General features: G+C 43.4%; 1 protein-coding gene, 4 non-coding genes and 1 pseudogene across 5 annotated transcripts; 3 read left to right on the forward strand and 3 right to left on the reverse strand.

Annotated features, from left to right (window-relative positions):
- Positions 1-772: 772 nt before the first annotated feature.
- LOC120933526 lies at positions 773-10,609 on the reverse strand. The gene is made up of 2 exons (XM_040346777.1): positions 10,487-10,609; positions 773-3,696 (listed from the first exon to the last, which is right to left on the reverse strand). Exon 2 carries the CDS (start codon positions 3,693-3,695, stop codon positions 918-920), a length of 2,778 nt encoding a protein of 925 aa, XP_040202711.1. The 5' UTR covers position 3,696; positions 10,487-10,609; the 3' UTR covers positions 773-917.
- A 6,644-nt stretch (positions 10,610-17,253) lies between these two features.
- On the reverse strand, positions 17,254-17,325 carry TRNAW-CCA. Its single transcript has one exon. It is a non-coding gene; the product is annotated as a tRNA-Trp (tRNA).
- A 1,732-nt stretch (positions 17,326-19,057) lies between these two features.
- LOC120933869 lies at positions 19,058-19,234 on the forward strand (annotated as a pseudogene).
- A 2,371-nt stretch (positions 19,235-21,605) lies between these two features.
- Positions 21,606-21,737, forward strand: LOC120934148. The gene has a single exon (XR_005748298.1). It is a non-coding gene; the product is annotated as a U8 small nucleolar RNA (small nucleolar RNA).
- A 721-nt stretch (positions 21,738-22,458) lies between these two features.
- TRNAI-AAU lies at positions 22,459-22,532 on the forward strand. Its single transcript has one exon. It is a non-coding gene; the product is annotated as a tRNA-Ile (tRNA).
- Positions 22,533-24,145: 1,613 nt separating this feature from the next.
- On the reverse strand, positions 24,146-24,217 carry TRNAW-CCA. Its single transcript has one exon. It is a non-coding gene; the product is annotated as a tRNA-Trp (tRNA).
- Between the last annotated feature and the right edge of the window lie 730 nt (positions 24,218-24,947).

Consider the following 24,947-nt stretch of genomic DNA (forward strand, 5'->3'; position numbering starts at 1 on the left):
GAGTTCTAAGTACTGTATTTTACTATATAACCTCAGTTTACTGTAATAAATAAGTGTCAAATTTAAAACTCCAGAGGTTAGTCAGCCAGAACAGCTTACTGAGGAGGAACAGGAAGTGAGAAATTCAGACAAAGAAAAAAAACATTTAGAAGGGAAATGGAAGGAAAAGGTTAGTGAACCAACAATGCACTAGCTTAAAGGAACCCATTTAGAAAAAAAAAAAAAAAAAAAAAAACACCTTTTCAACCCCTTTAAAGTGGATGTAAAGCCACTCTCATCCTTTCTAAACTACTGCCATAGTGCTGATCTATAGGGATATAGATACCTCCTGCATGTATCCTTACCTATCAAATATCTCCCCTCTGTCTGTTACAAGAACTGAAAAACTGAAAAGTCGTGATGTCAGTCGTGATGTCAGTAGACTCCCCACCCACCTCCCACCTCTACACTCCCCTTGTCAACATGCATTTTCTCCTGTGTATTCCTTACACTAAATTCTGCTATGATCACTAACATCCAGAAAAGTAACCACATGACTTCAGAAAAGAAGTGGGGGTGGGAATTAAAAAATAATGCCTGTCTCCAGGCTAGTGCATGAGATATGTAAATAACCTGTCACTCACAGGGGGCGGAATGGACTAAGGTTTTTCTCTGCAAGTCCGTTTTATTTCACTGAACAATAAAAGAGGATTGCTCAGAGCTGGATTAACCCTGTGTGGCAAGACTGGTCACAGATGATAGGAAATCTTATACTGTACATTGCGACATCAGAATTTTATTTTTTCGGATTTACATCCACTTTAAGGCTCCATGGACGTTTTTACAACTGCTCTGTTTTGCCGCATTTAGTGGCGTTTTACTTTTAGAAGCGTTTCAAAGGAAAAAAAAATGTTTAAATGGGCAAAAACAAAAAACGCCTATAAACGAAACGCTGCTAAACGCGGGTTACCGCGTTTTGCCGCAAGCAGTTCTTTTTGTGGTCGTGGAAATCCAGCAATGTTTTGAGAAACATTTTCCTGTCTAGAATTCCATGCAAAATGTTTGATTCCGGCAGCAAGGTCGATGACATCATGGATGATCTCTTTCATGAATCCCTGAGAAGTTGGTTCATATACTTTGCTTACAACCCAGTCTTTATTCGCCTTACTGAAGCCATAAGGGTGACGTGAGGAGCCTTTGTTTTCCCAATTTTTTTCTGCTTTTCTAACAACCGCTTTCAGCCTATTAATGTTGTGATTGTGGTCGAGGGCAGCAAGTTGTGTTCTTGCCACCACGCCGTCCATATTAAAATGATGCCGTTTCGATCTATATTTTAACACCATACTGTGAAATACTTCGACTGCTCCTGTATGGTAAACACCAGAAAGATGATCGAGGTCCTTGAGCAGTGTCCTATCTTGAATTACGGCGTTTAGGTTATTTAGAGCTGCAGATCCTTGTTTAAGCCAATCGTATTTCCCTTCTTCATCGCTAGGTTTTGGAGTATGCGAACAGCGATGATATAGACAATTTCCGTGCCATTCGTGTACATTAGCTGCATGATAACGCATTGAAAGCCATTTTTCTTTGCGTAGAATAGGATTGTCCTGACAAGTACTGGATGCCCACCATAAATGTTTTTTTGCTGAAAGAACCCAACCAGCAAGTTCTCGACTGTTACTTTTTTTACTCGCAGCCATAAGCTTTGCTCCAATCGATTCCGCCATATGCCATACGTCAAATCCGTGCGTTATTTTCTTAAATTTCTCCCTTATTATTTTTCGGATGGAGACACGTCTGTCGGTTGCAATGGCTTTGACCTGAACTCGATCCCCTAAAACGCGCTCCAAGGCCTCAACAAATGCCAACTTTTCTAGAGACGCCGAGGTCCGACCGGGTTGTAGTTGCTCCACTTGGAAATCTATGATGTAATCCGTTTCTGAATCCATCAATGTATAGGTGCAGAACTTTGCAGGCGTATCCAATTGGCCGTCACCAATCAACGCTACGCTATTGTCACCAATTATTTGAATGACCTTCTTTCGTTCAGTCATCCAATGATGTTCAATCGTTGGAAATAAGAAATTTTTTTGGTTGCTGTAATGCGTGCTCGCCGAAATACTGTACATTCCTAAAACTGAAAAAAATAAATTTGTCTTCAAATAATTTGATCCGCTGCATACGATCGCGGATGAAATCATCAAGTCTCCTGCTGGCATTCGCCCAATAAAGGGTTGGCTTCTCCACAGTTCAAATCTATGATGTTTACTGCACTCCGCCTGCACGATCAACGCAGATCCGTTGACGCATTTTTTAAGAGCGATAACGCTCCCGGCGCAACGCGGATCTTGCAAGCAACGAGATCGCATCAATAATTGATCGAGGCATTCTTCAAACACCAAAAATGTTTTTTGGCTCGCCACGTCGGCCTTTTCTTCTTGCAAATATAAAAACGAAGGGTCTGGTTCATTCGAATCGAAGTTTAAGTGTTCATTCTCCGATTCTTCAGAATACATTTCGTCTTCTTCTTCAGACGGACGATAAGATTGCTCTTTATCCTTTTTTCGGGCATTGAATGAAATTTCAAAATCAGTGTCTACCGATGGTATTGATTCTTGTAAGGAACTTTTAGGTGCTGATGATCCGAGAACAAAGACATTTGGATCGTGATGTATTGTAGGCACATGATGTTGTAATTTTCTGTTTGTTTTCAGTGTAAACTTTTCAGAAAAAGCGGATTGTAGAATAACTTCATTAGTCACAAACTCTAACATACTTCTTTCCAATTTTGGTATTCGGGTCAATGGAGGTAATTTAACCAGAGAGCATTGTACGGCAACAGAGACTGTTGGCTTAGCTATGGAGACCTGGATATTTTTGGCTTTAACGTCCTTTTTTAGTTGACACTGGATGCCTCGATGTATTTTCGTAACTTTTCGTTTCTGCTTGATTTGACGAGCATGTGAGGAAATAGTAGTGGTAATTGCTTTTCCTCCTTGTTTCCCAGATTGATCAATCACCGCCATTGGTTCAGTTTCAACAGAACTGCAAATTATACTTTCTGCCAAGTTCAAGTCCACAGATTGATGCACTACCACTTCACAGTCCGCAGATGGATGCTCTACCATGTCATAGTCCACAGATGGGCACACTACCACGTCACAGTCCGCAGATGGGCACACTACCACGTCACAGTCCGCAGGTGGGCACACTACCACGTCACAGTCCGCAGGTGGGCAGGCTACCACGTCACAGTCACTAACTTCTGATACGGAAGCCCTCGAATTATCATTTAGTTCAGAACTTGTTTCCATCGATGTTTGAGTTGCTCCACAGCCAGCGTCAAAGACATCAATTGAGGACTCTGAAGGCATCTCAGTTTCTGTTTTTCGACGTTTTGGGTAGTTGTGTTCATATTCGGCATGACAGATTTCCAAGCGTTTTCCTAATAGTAAAGAAGGGTACGCTGTGTTCTTTAGATGTTTTTGTGTCCCTTTTAATTCATAATCCTTTTCTGTAAAATGTCTCGAACAAATTTTAAATTTCCAGATTTTAGATTGTGAAATTGTTTCGACCAACGATTCTAATTCTTCCGTAGGAATGTTGATTTTTTCGAGCCAGGTTTTGATTCGATCTCGATCGCGTGGAAAAGCATGCAGAGTAATGTTGTCATTTCTCCAATTGTAGGAGCACGATTTGACGAAACAACTGGGCATTCTGAAATATAGAAAAATTGGAAATCAGTAACATTTTGATAACAAGAAATGTGATGAATAAGGGAGAAATAAGACAGAGGGACAGGGACAGGGCTTTTTTTCAGGGGGAACTTGGGGGAACTCAGTTCCACCACCTTTGGCTCAGACTCTTTAGTGCCTGCTCACCGCCATTACTTGTAAACACAGAAGTCTGGTTTCTGTGTTTACAAGTGACAGCTCTGAACTCTGTGTGTAACCCTCTGAACTCTACACTCTGTATGTAATGCAATCCTGGTATTTAATGCCCCTTTAAGACCCTTCTACTGTTTGTGAAACCTGAATGGGGTCGTGGTTGAGTTCCTGCACCTATTTTCTGAGAAAAAAGCTCTGCAGAGGGATGTGTGAACAAGAAATGAGATGAAGGGATGGAGAAGAGAGAAATGTGATGAATGGATGGAGAAATGAGACAGAGGGATGTGTGAACAAGAAATGTGATGAATGGATGGAGAAGAGAGAAATGTGACAGAGGGATGTGTGAACAAGAAATGAGATGAAGGGATGGAGAAGAGAGAAATGTGATAGAGGGATGGAGTAGAGAAAAATGTGATGGAGGGATGGAGTAGAGAAAAATGTGATGGAGGGATGGAGTAGATAAAAATGTGATGGAGGGATGTGTGAACAAGAAATGTGATGAAGTGATGGAGAAGAAAGAAATGAGACAGAAGGATGTGTGAACAAGAAATACGATGAAGGGATAGAGAATAGGGATGAGCCGAACACCCCTCGTTCGGGTCGCACCAGAACCTGCAAACAGACCAGAAGTTTGAGTGAACTTTAGAACCCTGTTAAAGTCTATGGGACTCGAACGTTTGAAATTTAATGTGCTAATTTGAAAGGCTAATATGCAAGTTATTGTCCTAAAAAGTGTTTGGGGACCTGGGGTCCTGTCCCAGGGGACATGTAGCAATGCAAAAAAAGTTTTAAAAAACTACAGTTTTTTCGGGAGCAGTGATTTTAATAATTCTTAAATGGAAAAAAATAAAAGTTAAATATTCCACTTGCCCACCGCAGTACGAGAATATACGTCCTCTGTTTGTGTGGTGATATCTGAATGATGGGTGCAGCTACAGGCATCATTCAGATATCACCGTCTTCAGCCGGCGATTCTGTGCACAATAAGAATAATCAAAGCGGCAGTTTCGCCGCTTGATCGTTCTTATAGGCAGCGGGAGGGGACGTCCCCCCCTCCCGCCGCCATCCTGTGCTTCTCCGGGCTCTCCCGTGCCATCGGGGTCCCAGAGAGCGAATCGGCCGGCGCTCGCTGCAGAACCATAGAGATGACAGGTGACCAGACGGTCACAGTCATCTCTATGACCGTCGGAGGCCCGGGCGCGACGTTATGACGTCACGTCCGGTACCCGGAAGTAATTATAGCCGCAATCGCGGCTGTCGGTGTGAGATCGGTGAATGTTTTTTCACCGCTTTCATGCTTGTAAGCCTGGAGGAGAGATGTGGGGTCTTATTGACCCCACATCTCTCCATAAAGAGGACCTGTCACACTGATTCCTATTACAAAGGATATTTACATTCCTTGTAATAGGACTAAAAGTGATAAAAAAAAAATAAGAATAAAAAATAAAAGTGTAAAAATAAAAAAATGAAGTAAAATAAAAATATATATATATATTTTTTAAACGCCCCTATCCCCGGTCGCTCGCGCGCAGAAGCGATCACGCATGCAAGTCCCGCCCACATATGTAAACGCTGTTCAAACCCCACATTTGAGGTATTGCCGTGTGCAACAATTCTAGCACTAGACCTCCTCTGTAACTCGAAAATAGTAACCTGTAAAAAAAATGTAAGCGTCGCCTATGGAGATTTTGAAGTACCGAAGTTTGGCGCCATTCCATGAGTGTGTGCAATTTTAAAGCGTGACATGTTAGGTATCTATTTACTCAGCGTAACATCATCTTTCACATTATACAAAAAAAAATTGGGCTAACTTTACTGTTTTGTTATTTTTTAATTCATGAAACCGTTTTTTTTCCCAAAAAAAGGTGTTTGAAAAATGATTGCGCAAATACCGTGCGAGAAAAAAAGTTGCAATAACCGCCATTTTATTCCCTAGGATGTCTGCTTAAATATATATATATATATATATATATATATATATATATATATATATATATATATATATAATGTTTGGGGGTTCTGATTAATTTTCTAGCAAAAAAATTGTGATTTTTACATGAAGGAGAGAAGTGCCAGAATAGGCCCGGTGGTCAAGTGGTTAAATTTCGTACCTCCCTGTCTCATTTCTCTCTTCTCTATTAGGGATGAGCGTTGAGTTCGACTCAAACATTGCCCCTTCGCCGAACAGCAAACAATTTGGGGTGTTCGCGGCAAATTCGAAAAGCCGTGGAACACCCTGTTAAAGTTTATAGGAGAAGTATAAAGTGCTAATTTTAAAGGCTAATATGCAAGTTATTGTCCAAAAAAGTGTTTGGGGACCTGGGTCCTGTCCCAGGGGACATGTATCAATGCAAAAAAAAATGCATTTTTTTGGGAGCAGTTATAATGCGGCTATAATGAATTGGACATTTCATCATTGGATCCTGGACCTGGATGAAGAGGAGATCATCTCATCGCTGGACCCCAGAGAGGAGATCACCTATCGCAGGATACCGACAGCGTTGGAGTGGAGACCGAGAGTGGATTACCACCGCTGGAATCTTTTTTTTATTTGAATTTTTTTATTTTTAATAAAGGACTTTCTCCACGGTGTGCGTGCGTCTGTGCGTTTTTTTTTACAATTACTTACACTTTCTTTGTGAAATGGTAGGGGTACAATGTACCCCAGGGTTTGACAAATTTGCTTGGAATCTAGGAGCCAGCTAAAAAAGTTAGGAGCCAGAAAACGCACCCCGTCCCGTCGAGCGAGCAGAAGCGAATGCATACGCGAGCAGCGCCCGCAAATGTAAACGGTGTTCAAACCACACATGTGAGGTATCACCACGATTGGTAGAGCGAGAGCAATAATTCTAGCCCTAGACCTCCTCTGTAACTCAAAACATGCAACCTGTAGTTTTTTTTAAACGTCACCTATGAAGATATTAAAGGGTAAAAGTTTGTTGGCATTCCACGAGCGGACGCAATTTTGAAGCGCGACATGTTGGGTATGAATTTACTCGACGTAACATTATCTTTTATAATATAAAAAAAAAATGGGGATAATTTTACTGTTGTTTATTTTTTAATTAAAAAAAGTGTAATTTTTTCCCCAAAAAACTGCGCTTGCAAGACCGCTGCGCAAATACGGCATGACAGAAAGTATTGCAACGATCGCCATTTTATTCTCTAGGGTGTTAGGATAAAAATATATATAATGTTTGGGGGTTTTAATTAGAGGGAAGAAGATGGCAGTGAAAATAGTGAAAAATGACATTAGAATTGCTGTTTAACTTGTAATGCTTAACTTGTAATACCAACGGCCACCACCAGATGGCGCCAGCTCACATCTGGTGGTAATAACTTGTAATACCAACGGCCACCACCAGATGGCGCCAGCTCACCAAAAAAGTGCCCCCCCTTCCAAGCCAAGTCGCCAGGACCCTATTTCTAGTCGCCATGGCGACCTGGCGCCCGGGATTTGTCGACCCCTGCATTATAGGTGCGAGTGATTTTAAATGACTTGTTTTCCTTCAGAAATGACACTTTGCGCAGGGACAGTTCTAAACACGGGAAACATGCGCTACTTCACAGGCATACTATACACCCCTCCCCAGGTACGAAATTTAAAATATTTCACTTTTATTGTTTCACTTTAAGCACCATTAAAATCACTGCTCCCGAAAACACTGCAGTTTTTAAAACTTTTTTTTGCATTGATACATGTCCCCTGGGGCAGGACCCGGGTCCCCAAACACTTTTTAGGACAATAAGTTGCATATTAGCCTTTAAAATTTGCACTTTAGATTTCTCCCATAGACTTTAACAGGGTGTTCCGCGGCTTTCGAATTTGCAGCGAACACCCCAAATTGTTCGCTATTCGGCGAACGGGCGACGTTCGAGTCGAACTCGACGCTCATCCCTAATAGAGAAGAGAGAAATGAGACAGAGGGATGTGTGAACAAGAAATGTGATGAATGGATGGAGAAGAGAGAAATGAGACAGAGGGATATGTGAACAAGAAATGTGATGAATGAAGAGAGAAATGAGACGAAGGGATATGTGAACAAGAAATGTGATGAATGGATGGAGAAGAGAGAAATGAGACAGAGGGCTGTGGGCACAAGAAATGTGATGAAGGAATGGAGAAGAGAGAAATGTGACGGAGGGATGTGGGAACAAGAAATTTGATGAATAGAGAAATGAGACAGATGGATGTGTGAACAAGAAATGTGATGAATAGATGGAGAAGAGAGAAATGAGACGGAGGGCTGTGGGCACAAGAAATGTGATGAATAGAGAAATGAGACAGAGGGATGTGTGAACAAGAAATGTGATGAAGGGATGGAGAAGAGAGAAATGTGATGAAGGGATGGAGAAGAGAGAAATGTGATGGAGGGATGGAGAAGAGAGAAATGTGACAGAGGGATGTGTGAACAAGAAATGTGATGAATGGATGGAGAAGAGAGAAATGAGACAGAGGGATGTGTGAACAAGAAATGTGATGAATAGATGGAGAAGAGAGAAATGTGACGGAGGGATATGTGAACAAGAAATGTGATGAATGGATGGAGAAGAGAGAAATGTGATGGAGGGATGTGTGAACAAGAAATGTGATGAATGGAGAAATGAGACAGAGGGATGTGTGAACAAGAAATGTGATGAATGGATGGAGAAGAGAGAAATGAGACAGAGGGATGTGTGAACAAGAAATGTGATGAATGGATGGAGAAGAGAGAAATGAGACAGAGGGATATGTGAACAAGAAATGTGATGAATGGATGGAGAAGGCAGAAATGAGACAGAGGGATATGTGAACAAGAAATGTGATGAATGGATGGAGAAGAGAGAAATGAGACAGAGGGATATGTGAACAAGAAATGTGATGAATGGATGGAGAAGAGAGAAATGAGACAGAGGGATATGTGAACAAGAAATGTGATGAAGGAATGGAGAAGAGAGAAATGTGACGGAGGGATGTGGGAACAAGAAATGTGATGAATAGATGGAGAAGAGAGAAATGAGACGGAGGGATGTGTGAACAAGAAATGTGATGAATAGATGGAGAAGAGAGAAATGTGACAGAGGGATGTGTGAACAAGAAATGTGATGAATGGATGGAGAAGAGAGAAATGTGATGGAGGGATGGAGAAGAGAGAAATGAGACAGAGGGATGTGTGAACAAGAAATGTGATGAATGGATGGAGAAGGCAGAAATGAGACAGAGGGCTGTGTGAACAAGAAATGTGATGAAGGAATGGAGAAGAGAGAAATGAGACAGAGGGCTGTGGGAACAAGAAATTTGATGAATAGAGAAATGAGACAGAGGGATGTGTGAACAAGAAATGTGATGAATAGATGGAGAAGAGAGAAATGTGACAGAGGGACGTGTGAACAAGAAATGTGATGAATGGATGGAGAAGAGAGAAATGAGACAGAGGGATGTGTGAACAAGAAATGTGATGAATGGATGGAGAAGAGAGAAATGTGATGGAGGGATGGAGAAGAGAGAAATGAGACAGAGGGATGTGTGAACAAGAAATGTAATGAAGGGATGGAGAAGAGAGAAATGTGATGAAGGGATGTGTGAACAAGAAATGTGATGAATGGAGAAATGAGACAGAGGGATGTGTGAACAAGAAATGTGATGAATGGATGGAGAAGGCAGAAATGAGACAGAGGGATATGTGAACAAGAAATGTGATGAATGGATGGAGAAGAGAGAAATGAGACAGAGGGATATGTGAACAAGAAATGTGATGAATGGATGGAGAAGGCAGAAATGAGACAGAGGGATATGTGAACAAGAAATGTGATGAAGGAATGGAGAAGAGAGAAATGAGACAGAGGGATATGTGAACAAGAAATGTGATGAATGGATGGAGAAGAGAGAAATGAGACAGAGGGATATGTGAACAGGAAATGTGATGAAGGAATGGAGAAGAGAGAAATGAGACAGAGGGATGTGGGAACAAGAAATTTGATGAAGAGAGAAATGAGACAGAGGGATGTGGGAACAAGAAATGTAATGAAGGGATGGAGAAGAGAGAAATGTGATGAAGGGATGTGTGAACAAGAAATGTGATGAATGGAGAAATGAGACAGAGGGATGTGTGAACAAGAAATGTGATGAATAGATGGCGAAGGGAGAAATGTGATGGCTTAGGCCAGGGGTAGGCAACCTGAGGCCCTCCAGCTGTTGTGGAACTACATTTCCCATGAGGCATTGCAAGGTTGGCAGTCACAAGTACTCCCAGAGGCATGATGGGACTTGTAGTTCTGCAACAGCTGGAGTGCGACAGGTTGCCTACCCCTGGGGCCATGGGGCTCCAAACCTGTGTCCCTCCAGCTTTTGTGAAACTACAAGTACCATGATGCATTGCAAGGCTGACAGTTACAAGCATGACTCCCACAGACAGAGGCATGATGGGACTTGTAGTTCCAGCGGGAGGGACACAGGTTGATCCCCCATGTCTTAGGCAATGTTGTGGGGGGAGGGGGTGTTTGTGTTGTACAGGAGGAGGAAGACACACACAATGCATGATGGGGAGTGATGACAGTAAACATTGATCTACATACATTTCCTGTAGTATAATTGCCAGTCATTGTATAGTCGTCTATGAGAACTATTGCTCCAACATTACCTCAGGGTTTATAACGTTTTCAGCTTCCTTCTGTCCTCTCTAACAAACTCTGCAGCCGAGCAGACGAGCCTGAGTCCAACTCTCAATGCAGCTAGTAAGGGGGCGGGGTTAAGGCGGGATGTGCTGGTTAGATGGCCATTCAGTACAAGAACAAGGCACAGGGGGCAGAGCTACAACGTCTTAGACACGCCCACCAACCCCCTTCCTCCAATGCCTGTGAACGTAGGGATGTAGTCACAAGGGAGGGGGCGAGCAGGCTGACCAACCCCCAGCCAGAACAGCTCGGGTGATGGGGGCAAGCTTACTGAGGTGGAACAGGAAGTGAGAAATGCAGACAAAGAAAACAACATTTAGAAGGGAAATGGACGGTTAGGGAACCAACAATGCACTAGCTTAACCCCTTCCATACCAGGCACTTAAACACCTTCCTGCCCAAGCCAAGTTTCAGCTTTCAGCGCTGTCGCTGTTTAAAAATGACAATTGCGCGCTCATACTACACTGTACCCAAACAGAATGTTTATCGTTTTGTTCCCACAAGTAGAGCTTTTTTTTGGTGGTATTTGACCACCTCTGCGGTTTTTATTTTTTTGCTAAACACATAAAAAAAAGACAAAAAAAAAAAAAGTTTGTTGTTTGTTTCTGTTATAAAAGTTTGTAAATAAGTATGTTTTCTCCTTCACTGATGGGCACTGATAAGGCAACACTGACGGGCACTGATGAGGCGACACCGATGAGGTGGCAACAATTTGGTGGCACTGACGATGGGCACTGATATGCAGCACTGATGGGCACTCATGGGTGGCACTGGTGGACACTGATTGGCACTAATAGGTGACACTGATAGGCACTGAAAGGCTGCACTGATAGGTACTTATGGGTGGCACTGATACGTGGCACTGATGGGCACTGATATGCGGCACTGGTAGGCATCCCTGGTGGCACTGGCAGGCATTGTGTGTGGGCACTGATTGGCAGTTGCCTGGGCATTGATTGGCATTCCCTGGTGGTCTAGGGGGCATACCTGTTGGTCCAGTGGGGTGGCCATCCTGGTGGTCCTGGGCGGCTTCCCTGTTGGTCCTGGGCGAGGTCTGAGAGGGGCTGTGTTGATAAACAATCAGCACAGACCCCCCTGTCAGGAGAGCAGTCGATCGGCTCTCCTCTACTCGCATCTGTCAGACACGAGTGAGGAAAAGCCGATCAGCGTTACATTGTGATCAGCCTTGATTGGACACGACTGATCACGTGGTAAAGTGTCTCCGTCAGACTGACACACCGCAACACCGATCACTGCAATGCACGCCCGCGGGCTCACGCAGCGGCTTGATATCCTGCCGACAACATATGACGTCCAGTTAGGATATCGCGACCACTTTGTCGCCATCATTTTGCTATATGGTGGGCGGCAAGTGGTTAACTGCTTAAAGTGGAGGTTCCCCCTAAAAAAAAATTCTAACAATACATTGAGAAGACTGATTACACTGCGGTATGCTGGTTTTTTTTTTTTTTTTCGTACATAACTTGTTATCGCCGTTTCATCCCTCGGCTTCCGGGTATTATTCTTTCGGGGCTGGGCGTTCCTAGTTGATTGACGTTCCTCCGACCGACGCATACTTGACGTCACGACTTTCACGACTAGCAGCATTTGATGAGGCAAACTGGCGGCAATTGATGGGCACAGTGGCTACGTTTAATGGGCACAGTGGCTGCAAATGATTTTTTTTTCAATTTCCCCCCCACCAAAAAATTTCGAGCACCAGCCGCCACTGTCTAAGGGCGTACATTTTTGATTTCACTCCTAACTGCCTATCACAGTTTTGAAGGCCATAAATTGGCAAGATAGCACAAACCCCCCCCCCCCCCCCAAATTTCGCTGTTTCTCCTGAGTACGGGGATACCACATGTGTGAGGCTTTTTGGGAGCCTAGCCACGTACGGGACCCCGAAAACCAATCCCCGCTTCAGGATTTCTAAGGGTGTCAATTTTTGATTTTACTCCTCACTGCCTATCACAGTTTCGGAGGCCATTAAATTCCCAGATAGCACCAAAAAAAAATGACCCCATTTTGGAAAGTAGACACCCCAAGCTATTTGCTGAGAGGCATGGTGAGTATTTTGCAGCTCTCATTTGTTTTTGAAAATGAAGAAAGAAAAGAAAAAATGTATTTTTTTCTTTTTTCAATTTTCAAAACTTTGTGACAAAAAGCGAGATCTGCAAAATACTTACCATACCTCTCAGCAAATAGCTTGGGGTGTCTACTTTCCAAAATGGGGTCATTTTTTTTTTTGTGCTATCTGGGAATTTCAGGGCCTCCGAAACTGTGATAGGTAGTGAGGAGTAAAATCAAAAATTTACACCCTTAGAAAGCCTGAAGGCGGTGCTTGGTTTTTGGGGTCCCGTACACGGCTAGGCTCCCAAAAAGTCTCACACATGTGGTATCCCCGTACTCAGGAGAAGCAGCAGAATGTATTTTGGGGTGTAATTCCACATATGCACATGGCATGTTTGAGCAATATATCATTTAGTGACAACTTTGCTTATAAAAAAATATATATATTTTTCCCGCAACTTGTGGCAAAATATAAAATATTCCATGGACTTGACATGCCACTCAGCAAATAGCTTGGGGTGTCTACTTTCCAAAATGGGGTCATTTAGAGGGGGGGGGGTTGAACTGTCCTGCCATTTTATGCACAACATTTAGATGCTTATGTCACACATCACCCACTCTTCTAACCACTTGAAGACAAAGCCCTTTCTGACACTTTTTGTTTACATGGAAAAATATATTTTTTTTGCAAGAAAATTACTTGAACCCCCAAACATTATATATTTTATTAAAGCAGCCGCCCTACAGATTAAAATGGTGGGTGTTGCATTTTTTTTTAACACAGTATTTGCGCAGTGATTTTTCAAATGCATTTCTTGGGGGAAAAACACTTTTTTAAATTTTAATGCACTAAAACACACTATATTTCCCAAATGTTTGATGGAATAAAAAAGATGATCTTAGGCTGAGTACATGGATACCAAACACGGCATGCTTTAAAATTGAGCACAAACGTGCAGCTGCGACAAACTACATACATTTTTAAAAGCCTTTACAGGTTACCACTTTAGATTTACAGAGGAGGTATACTGCTAAAATGACTGCCCTCGATCTGACCTTTGCGGTGATACCTCACATGCATGGCACAATTGCTGTTTATATATGATGCCAGACCGATGCTTGCGTTCACCTTTGCGTGAGAGCAGGGGGGGACAGGGGTGCTTTTATTTTTGTATTTTTATTATTTATTTTGCTTTTTTTTTTAAACTGCTCCTTTCATTTTTTTTATAATTTTTATTGTTATCTCAGGGAATGTAAATATCCCCCTATGATAGCAATAGGTAGTGACAGGTACTCTTTTTTGAAAAAATTGGGGTCTATTAGACCCTAGATCTCTCCTCTGCCCTCAAAGCATCTGACCACACCAAGATCGGTGTTATAAAATGCTTTCCCAATTTCCCAATGGCGCTGTTTATATCAGGCGAAATCTAAGTCATAAAATCCTCATATCTTCCAGTTTCTATGGTCAGCTGGCGGAACCACCGGCTGCATTCTCAGGTTCCCTGCTGGGACAGGAGAGCCATAGAAAACCATGGAAGATGGTGTCGGGGACATTCCCTCCCACTGCTTGTAAAAGCAGTCTAGAGGCTAATTAGCTGCTAGGATTGCTTTTACATGAAAGCCCACCGCTGGCTGAAGAGAATGATGCCAAGATGATACCTAAACCGCAGGCATCATTCTGGTACAGGCATACCCCACTTTAAGTACACTCACTTTACATACACTCGCGAGTAAGGACATACCCGCGAGTGTATGTAAAGTTCCTTACAAGTACTGTACAGACATTTTGCAGCCGCAGTAGAAGGAGCTAAAGCTCAGAGAGCATAGCCTGCCCTGTTCCAGTGTGCCCCTGACACCCCCAATACAGCCCCTGAGACCTCAACTACAGCTCCTGACACCCCCACTACAGCCCCTGACCCCCCACTACACCCTAGAAGTGAAAAAATATATTGTTTCACTTTAAGTACATTTTCGTTTTACATACATGCTCTGGTCCCATTGTGTACTTAAAAGTGGGGTATGCCTGTATAACCATTCAAAGTCCAGCAACCAGGCCCGGATTTACTCCCTTTGCCGCCCCAAGGCCAGGTCCTTCAATGCCGCCCCGCCTGCGCAGTACAGGGGGGACATTATCCACCGGGGGACTTTTTTTTCGGCAAGACACTGAGAAGCGGGGGGGGGGGGGGTGTTGCTGCCAAAAAAATGACATTGAGCATTGGGGGGTGCTGCTGCCGAAAATGAGAAAATGACATTGAGAACCGGGAGGGGGGTTGCTGCTGCCAAGAACTATCTCACCTCCTCTTCCCTCAGTTTTTTCTCCTCTCACCATCCGCATGACAGGGGGGCACTCCCGATATGAAAGTAAAAGTGTCCTCTCCTCTCAGCCGCAGTGCCGCCCCTGCACCCACTGCCGCCCCGAGGCCTGGCCTTGTTGGCCTTGTCTGGAATCCGGCCCAGCCAGCAACATACCAGTACGTTGCTGGTCCTTGTTGGGCATATATTGTAATCTTTCTTTTGGGTATGCCCACCATTAGAATACCTCCCTTCATCCACCCACTTCTAACGATGGGCATACATGCACCTTTTATATATGCCGAAGCATGGGGGCATCCTCCCGCAAAAGTTAGGAGCAGACCGCTCCTCCGCCCCTGCTGCCCCCATGCTTCGGCATATATGTTCTTTTTTTAACTGTGGTAGTAAATTCTACTTCTACAGCGTTGGAGTCAGTGGCGGCTGGTGAAGATTTAGGATGGGGGGGGCGCAAGACCCCACCCCTCCACATTTGGTCCCTCCCACTTTTCATAAGCCACACCCCCTATAGAATACACCCACTCCGTCCCCTGTATTCCACTTGCTTCCACTCATAGTGTCAGGAGTATACAGCTCAGCATCACAGCACATGAGTGCTGAGCTGTATTACATTTTACAAGTGATTTCGGCGACATCGCCGCAATCACTTGTTAACGAGCGAGCGGACTCCATGCCACTGCCGCCCCTCGGCACCCTGCCACCCTGAGGCCTGGCCTCGATGGCCTTGTGGGAAATCCGGGCCTGCGTGCAGCAGGCTTACTGCATTTGGATTGGGGATGATGAGGTGCAGCACCGCCTGGATACAGAAGGGTTTGAACGATATATTTCTGGAGTTTAGGGAAGGATCCAGTCTGTCCTGAAGCTCTGTATGGCACATGAGCGTTCAGCAAAGCCAATTGAAATAAGTTTACAGACACTTTTTTGTACCAGCTTCTGGCCTTACCCCCAGCCTAAGATGGGAATCTACAAGCCACTGGGGTAAGCCCCTGCGATTAGGTCGCACTGTGCCACAATTTGATGATCAAACAAGTGACTAAAAAGTGGCAATGGTAATGGTGGGCATACCCACGCTTGTGTAATAATTGTCCACGTACAAATGGTACCCCTTTCCGAATAAGGGTGACACCAAGTTCCACACTATCTTGCCAGTGATCCCTATGTAATCTGGTCAGTTCTCCGGGTCTACGTGACTATCTTTTACCTTATAAACCATAAAACTAGATGTATAGCCTGTTGCCCTGTCACGGAGCTTATACATCTTGACCCCATATCTGGCATGCTTGCTGAGAAGATACTGTTTGAAAGACAAGCGGCCAGAAAATTTAATCAGGGACTCATCAACGCAGACAAACAAGGCTGCAAAGCGTTCGTTGCAGTGGTTTATGAGTGGATTTTGTAGAGCCGATCGAATTCAGGGTCTCCACGAGGACGACAGTGTTCATTGTCGTTGAAGTGCATGAACCGCAAGATCTGCCCGTATCGTGCCCTGGCCATGGAGATAAAGAACATGGGCAGAAACCCACGAGCGGGTTCTGATAAGATTGGCTGTTTTATGCATAGGATAGTCCATGGAGGTGGACCAGAGTACCTCCGGAAAAAATTCACATGATATGCTCCTAGTAGAGCACTACGTTCAGCGGGACAAACACATGTCGTTGTCCCTAGGGTGAGGATACAGAGACGAGGAGGACGTGTTTTCTCGGTACAGGGGGGGTAAGGTATGGAACGATTTACCATAGGTCCTAAAAAACACCACCAATTTGCTATGCTTCAGGAAGAGTTTAAAGATGCTCTTCCAGAAGTGTTATGGGGGCTTATAGATCACTGCATTCTGGCCAGTAGGGACTCGGGAGGGCTAGATTAAGAAGATCAGAATCTCCCTGCTCATTATAGTCATACGCATCGAGGCCCATGGGTAAGACTGCATCTATAAGCATTTTTTAATAATAATAATAATAATAACGAATCGAAACAAAACAATTGTATTCATTATTTGTTTTAGTCTCATACAAACTGATATGATTTGTCACATTCGGCCATTGAGTGACAATGCATAACAAAGGGAATCCCATTATTGTCTAAGGGGCCTGGTCACACCTATGCAATGTGCTTCCATATGACTAGGAAATAGGCATTTATTTATTTTCCTGTGATAATTTTGGCCCCATGAGCATGAAAAACAAACAAAAAAACATATATAAACACTCAAAATAAATGCATGAAAATACTGTTGCACATGTAGCCTTATATGTTGTTTCTTTTTCATTCCAATAACAAAGTCAGCGTAGGCTATAGTGCAGAATAAAGTTTTAAACAAATTTAATGTAGTAGCTGTTTCTTAAAATACAATTGACCCTGACGTGATTTGAACACGCAACCTTCTGATCTGGAGTCAGACGCGCTACCGTTGCGCCACAGAGTCATGTACTAAGTAAGGTTTGCACTATTTTTAGTTATCTATCACACCGGCTGTCCTTGTCATTCAACAAGATATTTGCTATGTAGACTAGCAGCATTTTCAGTAGAAGGGCTTCCAATAGTAAAAAAGATAGATAGATAAAAAAAATGTCAGAATTCTATCCCCTATTTTGTAGCTACTATAACTTTTGCGCATACCAATCACTATACGCTTGTTGCGTGTTTTTGTTTTTTTTAGCAAAAGTATGTAGAATACATATCGGCCTAAACTTAGAAAAAAAAATAGTTTTTTTTTTTTTAAAAAAATGGGGATATTTATTACAGCAAAAAGTAAAAAATTTTGTGTTTTTTTTTTTTTCAAAATTGTCGCTCTTTTTTTGTTTATAGCGCAAAAAAAAAAAACGCAGAGGCGATCAAATACCACCAAAAGAAAGCTATATTTGTGGGGAAAAAAGGACGTCAATTTTGTTTGGGAGACACGTCACACGACCGCGCAATTTTAATTTAAAGCGACGCAGTGCCGAAAGCTGAAATTTTGCCTGGGCAGGAAGGTGGTATATGTGCCCATTAAAGTGGAGGTTCACCCGGAAATTACAATTTTTAAGATTAGATTCATTTTGTCTAGGGGAATCGGGTAGTTTTTTTTTTAAATCAAAGCCGTACTTACCGTTTTAGAGAGCGATCTTCTCCGCCGCTTCCGGGTATGGGCTGCGGGACTGGGCGTTCCTTCTTGATTGACAGTCTTCCGACAGGCTTCCGACGGTCGCATCTATCGCCTCACGATTTTCCAAAAGTAGCCGAACGTCGGTGCGCAGGCGCCGTATAGAGCCGCACCGACGTTCGGCTTCTTTCGGCTACTCATGATGCGATAGATGCGACCGTCGGAAGCCTGTCGGAAGCCTGTCAATCAAGAAGGAACGCCCAGTCCCGAAGACCATACCCGGAAGCGGCGGAGAAGATCGCTCTCTAAAACGTTGAGAGCTGCTTCGTTTTTAAAAAAAACTAGCCGATTCCCCTAGACAAAATGAGCATGAATCTAATCTTAATTTTTTTTTTAGGGTGAACTCCCGCTTTAAGCAAGTGGTTAATACTTGAAGACATTTTGATAAAACTTGACAAATGGAAGGACAGTTTACCATCCGTGAGATCAAGGATAATGTGAATGAACTACTTGTCAATTTCTATTTGACAGTAAATCGGGCCTATTACAGCTTGATAAAAAAAAAAAGCATTCCCTTCTAAATGTTTTTTTTCTTTGTCTGAATTTCTAACTTCCTGTTTCTCTTCAGCTTGCTGAGGAGGAACAGGAAGTGAGAAATTCAGACAAAGAAAACAAAGAAAAAAAACATTTAGAAGGGAAATCAAAAAGGTAAGTGAACCAACAATGCATTAGCTTAAAGGAACCTATTTAGAAAATAAAAAATAACCCTTTACAACCCCTTTAAACCCCATACAGCCTCATGAAAACACCTTCTCTTATATTGGTACATGAACCTTATGGCAGTGCCTGGGCTTTCTGGGGCTTTTTTTTTTTAGCTCTAAAAATGGCCTTAATTTACAAAATGGATTAACCACTAAGCTACAGAACCTCCAACAGGATCTATCAAGCTCTGAGTAAATCAAAACAGTAGAACAGGCTGATAACACAATCTCCCCCACTGCCTTGAATGACAACTCAGGGTGGTGTAATTCTGATACTAATCACCGACAATCACAAACTTTAATGGTTTAACAACAGAATTACCTGGCAGGGGAGACACCATGATCATGAAGGTGGTTCTCCCAGGGTGAGGCTCGGCCATTGCACTCTGGCCGTGCTGATCGTGGTGTCTTCCCTGTCACTTCTCGGCCTTTTGGCTAGGATCGAGTGTGGTATCTGTCCTTATCAGTTGTCAGCGGAGCGCTGAAGCACCTCCATGGGGAGGGTGGATGCAATCCAATGACGTCATTGCACCTGGAAGGATGGTTTCAGCAGGGACTACGCCATGCTGCCCGACCATGTTACTGGGGGCCGGCCCATGGTTGAGTCTGAGCCATCTGGAAGGGTGCTCCTGGTGAGGATGGGTGCTGCGCTTGGTCTTGGTCTTTTTGCCGAGTTCTAGTCTGGCCTTCTGGCTGGCTGGTGTAAGTGCTATCTCTGTCAGCGATCCGGTAGGAGGAGCTGGTAATGCCCTGTGGTGGGATGGGGTAGGACCATGCAAATCCGCCGGGTTGATGGAGGGTCTGGAGGGGCTAGTATTGGCGGAGGCTGATAACTGGAGCGGCAGTTTTCCCCAAGAAATCCTTGAAGGGCACTCTAGCTGGCAGGGGTGGAGGGCTGCACTGGCCGGTCGGGGGGTTGGATATGGAAGGAAAAGCCTATGGTGCATGTGCCCCTGGAGTGGCAGTCCAGGGGTATCTGAAGATCACTGTGTGTGAGGGACACATTGATTTAAGATACCACGGTCACTGCACCAGCTACACGCTTTTTTTTTAGCACCTGCCTCCTGGGCCAGGCCTTTTGGCTAGGACCGGAGGAATTTTTTATTCCTGGCCGGTGGGCCTGGTCATTGTTGAACACAATGACCACTTCTTTCACTCTCCTCGTCACTATCCCTTTTCCCCACTTTATTTAATTTAAGCCTATGTTTGTCATGTCTTTGTCTTATTTTTGTTTGTGCACGTTTTGTTCACTGTGTGATTATTAGGGTGCCGGTCCTCAGGCCAGCCCTGAACGTCTTGGGAGTAGGTGGACATGGCCTTCTGGCTTAGTTCACTTGCTCTCATGGGGTCTCCCTTCGGGGGAGCCCCACCTAGTACTGGGAGGGTTCTGTTTCGGCAGTTTCGGTCTGTATTCATCCGATTCCCCATAGGGGAGAGCAGAGGAGAGACAGGGCGGTCTCTGCACTGTGTGCGGGGACCGCCCTTTCTGCCGACAGCTCAGCGGGGATTAACGGAGGAATCCCCGCTGAGCCAAACGGGCTAACGGAGCGGATCAATACGGATCCGCTCCGTGTGAAAGAGCCCTACCTCAGTCCCCGTCTGGAGCCTAACGCCCTGGGGGATCAGGGTTTGGGTCCCTTCTTCACAGGAGGACCAATTGACGTTGCACCCGTCTGCACATTTTTGTGAACACTCTTTATGTGTGTGCACATTTTTACTGCACCGGGTGGAGTTTTTTGGATGTGTTCACACGCCATAGGCTTTTCAAAAAAAAAAAAGAACACGAAAACACTTAGAACTGGATATGAAAGTCACCCCAAACAAGAAAGGAGCACTGGACTCACAGCATGCGTACATTATGGCTGCAACAAAGGGGGTTTCCTGTGATTTGTCTATTTAAGTGGCATCCAATTATTGTATATTATACTCTGGTTTTTGTTCTTTTCTTGTTTATAGCGCAAAAAAATAAAAACCGCAGAGGTGATCAAATACCACCAAAAGAAAGCTCCATTTGTGGAATAAAGGACTTAAAATTTGTTTGGGTACCACGCCGCATGACCGCGCAATTGTCAGTTAAAGTGACGCAGTGCCGAATCACAAAAAGTGCTCTGGTCAGGAAGGGGGTAAATTCTTCCGGGGCTGAAGTGGTTAATACAAACAATAAAAAAAAATTAAATAATGTTTTTAAAGCATAACTATAGTCAAGCTGAGTAAAGATGTCACACGATCAAAGTCTCAGCTGACGTTATATTGCATTGTAATGAGATGAACAAATCTACTTTGATTTGATTAGTCTTTGGAATCTCAAATGTAGGACTCTATGCACGAAATACTCACATATTCAGAGCAAAAATTGCTGTATTGTCTCTGATGTACATAGTTCCTCTATCATCAGCGCCATCTAGGGGCCATAGTGCTTTTTTCCCATTTGAAATTAGGCAAACTGTAGAAAAACACATTAAGGCCACTAGATGGTGCTGATGATATTGGAAATAATCATATTAGGGAAAATACAGCAAATATTCATTCTCATTGGGTGGAGTTTTTATAATTTAATTGTGGGGATAATTATGGCAATTCTTAGGGGTTAAAGTGATATAACAAGTAATTTGGCCGCACTCTCTTTGCGTGTCACTTCCTGTATGTAAATATAACACAGGAATCATGGGAAAGGAATCCTGGGTCATTTATATTAGATCAGTTTAAATATTATGAGAAGGAATAGACTCATAAAAGTATAAAAAGGGGCAATTTTTTATTTTGAAAAAGATAATAAATAATAGAGCCTTTCAGTAATAATGTCTCCCTGAGTTGAGTGATGATGTCATAATATTGGGTGTTATGTGAGATCATTACATTGTATTGTCAGTGAGGTCAATCCTTACCTGTTCCTCCTTATGGAGAAACAGAAATGATGAATGGAGGAGGATGAGTGCTGATTACACAATCTCCCCCACTGCCTTGAATGACAACTCAGGGTGGTGCAATTCTGATACTAATCACTGACAATCACAATCTTCATTGGTTAAAGAACAGAGTAATTATAATAAATAATACAGGATAAGGAATTTTGTGCTCATTTGCAGAGTTTTCTCTTCTCCTCCCATTTTCCCTTTGCATCTTGACTCTCCTGTAGTTCAAGGGAGGGGGGGTGCACGACACTCCACTCGCCCGCCCCCTTGGACTACAGGAGAGTCAGGACGCTCTCCACGTTGCAGATAGAGAAAGGAGCTGTGTGTTAGTGGGCGTCCTGACTCTCCTTTAGTCCAAGGGAGGGGGTGAGCACGACACTCAACACCAGGGAGAAAGCCTTGCATTACTGTGTGGAGTTACAGACAGAAGAACAGGAAGTGAGGATTTCTCAGAAGAAATAAGGACATTTAAAAGCAAAATGGAAGGATGAGGTAAGTGAAGGAAGAGGACTGCACTAAGGTAAAGGAAGCTATTTAGGGAAAAAGAATTGTACCTTTACAACCCCTTTAATTGCAATTGATAATAAAAGGCAATTTTGTTTTACATTCTTGGAAAGAAGAAATAAGGACATTTAAAAGCAAAATGGAAGGACAAGGTAAGTGAAGGAGGACTGCACTAAGGTAAAGGAAGCTATTTAGAAAAAAAAACTTGTACCTTTACAACCCCTTTAAAACAAAGATCAAAGAGTATCTAATAACAGCTTTTTCACACTGATATTGACATTGAAGACCACCACTTCTATGGCCGGTTAGCTCAGTTGGTTAGAGCGTGGTGCTAATAACGCCAAGGTCGCGGGTTCGATCCCCGTACGGGCCATGTGTTTTGACACAGTTAAACGTTTCTTTCAGTACCTTCTAGTGACTGATAACAATATGTTCAACTACACCCAAAATTCAAATACGTTTGCAGTTTTTTTTTGCTTTAATGCATTCTTATAGTTACATAGTAGCCAAGGTTCAAAAAAGACACAAGTCCGTCAAGTCCAACCTATGCACTACTTGCCTTAATATCACTTTTAATATCATTTTAAGTTATATAGTAGAGGGGTGCCGGGGGATAAGTGTGAGATAATTATCACCCCACAAAGGTACCTTCCCATAAAGAACATATACCAAACTAGAGCAAAACTGAGTGGGACTTTACATGTACCTTGTAGGGTTTAAAAAAATGCACAAATCAAAGAGATTTAAAAGTAAAATTAAGCAAAATTTTATCTTACACATACAAGTAGTTAGGTTAAAAAGTTAAAGACAAAACTGGTTAAAATCACAGTTACAATTTGGTTGTCCAAGGTGTTGTTATCCTGGCTAAGAAATCCTAAAAATCGTCCCACGTGTTTCATGGGATGACACGCTTCATCAGGGTCTCGGATTATAGTACAAATTATATCAATACTGTAATGATACATAAATCCCTTTCATGCCTAAGCCTATTGCTTGCAGGTTAAATTCTGGATTTTTTGCTAGAAAATTACTTAGAACCCTAAAACATTATATATATTTTTTAGCAGAGACTCTAGAGAATAAAATGGCGATTGTTGCAATATTTTATGTGACACGGTTTTTGCGCAGCGGTCTTTCAAACGCAATTTTTGGGGGAAAAAAGGCACATTCATAAATGAAAAAAATAAAAATAAACAGTAAAGTTAGCTACATTTTTTGTGTAATGTGAAAGATGATGTATACCCAACATGTCATGCTTTCAAATTGCGCACACTCGTGGAATGGCGACAAACTGCTGTACCTAAAAATCTCCATATGTGACGCTTCAACAAAAAATGTAACGGTTACCCGGTTAGAGTTACAGAGGAGATCTGGAAATATTGCTCTCGCACTGACGATCTCGGCTATACCTAACATGTATAATTTGAACACCGTTTCCATATGCGGCCGCGACTTACACATGTGTTTTCTTTGATGTGCAAGCTCGCTGGGACGGTGGCGCTTTAATTTTTAAGACACAAGCCCTGAACATCTTGGGAGTGGGTGGACATGGCCTTCTGGCTTAGTTCGCCTGCTCTCATGGGGTCTCCCTTCGGGGGGCCCCACTTAGTACTGGGAGGGTTCTGTTTCGGCAGTCCCTCCAAGGAAGTTGGGTCAGTGTCGGCTTCGGTTGCTCGGACCACAGTACCTCAGTCCCCGTCTGGAGCCTAATGCCCCGGGGGATCAGGGTTTGGGTCCCTCTTCACAGGAGGACCACTTGACGTTGCACCCATCTGCACTTTTTTGCACGCCATAGGCTTTTCAATAGAAAAAATTACTCCTTGCATGGGACTTGGTGTGTGCACTTCTTTTGGTGTGACATGTTTGGCCACATAGGCTTTAATGGAAACTCATGAATAAACACATGTGAATCTAGATTTTCAGCTTGTCTTATTTTGTTCCAATAACAAAGTCACTTTTAGTTTAATAGCTTTTTATCAAAAAGGTTGACCCTGACGTGATTTGAACACGCAACCTTCTGATCTGGAGTCAGACGCGCTACCGTTGCGCCACAGAGTCATATAAAAGGTTAACTTTTTTAGGTATCTAGTGCATGGTCTGTATTTTCCCCTTTGGAAAACACATGCTATGTAAACTGGTAGCATTTAGAAATGGTTCCAACAGTTAACCACTTCCCGCCCGGTCAATAGCAAATTGATGTTCGGGAAGTGGTTCTGTTATCCTGACAGAACGTCTATTGACGTCCAGCAGGATAACATGCCGGCACGCGCATCGTGGTGAGTGCGGCATGTTAATCTGACACGCCGCATCTCCGATCGTGATAAGAAGCCTCTGTCAGAGGCTTCTTACCACGTGATCAGCTGTGACCAATCACAGCTGATCATCGCGTGAACCAGGAAGTGCCGTTAAACGGCATTTCTCAGTTCGCGCTGACTGGGAGAGCCCATCGGCGGGCTCTCCCTGTCAGGGGGGGGGGGTCTGTGTTGATAATCAGCACATTGATTATCAGCACAGCCCCCTCCAATGTACCAATCACCTGCCAATCAGTGCCCCCATAATAAAGTATGCCAGTGCCCACCACAGTGCCAATCACTGCCCACCATTGCCAATCACTGCCCACCACAGTGCCAATCACTGCCCAGCAGTAACCTCATCATCAGTGCTGCCCATCAGTGCCACATGTCGGTGCAAATCAGTACTGCCAATCAGTGCCACCTGTTAGTGCCCATCACAGCTGCCTGTCAGTGCCCATCAGTGCCGCCTGTCAGTGCCCGTCAGTGCCACCTAT

Source organism: Rana temporaria, chromosome 3 (genome assembly GCF_905171775.1).
Source record: "Rana temporaria chromosome 3, aRanTem1.1, whole genome shotgun sequence".
Taxonomy (NCBI): domain Eukaryota; kingdom Metazoa; phylum Chordata; class Amphibia; order Anura; family Ranidae; genus Rana; species Rana temporaria.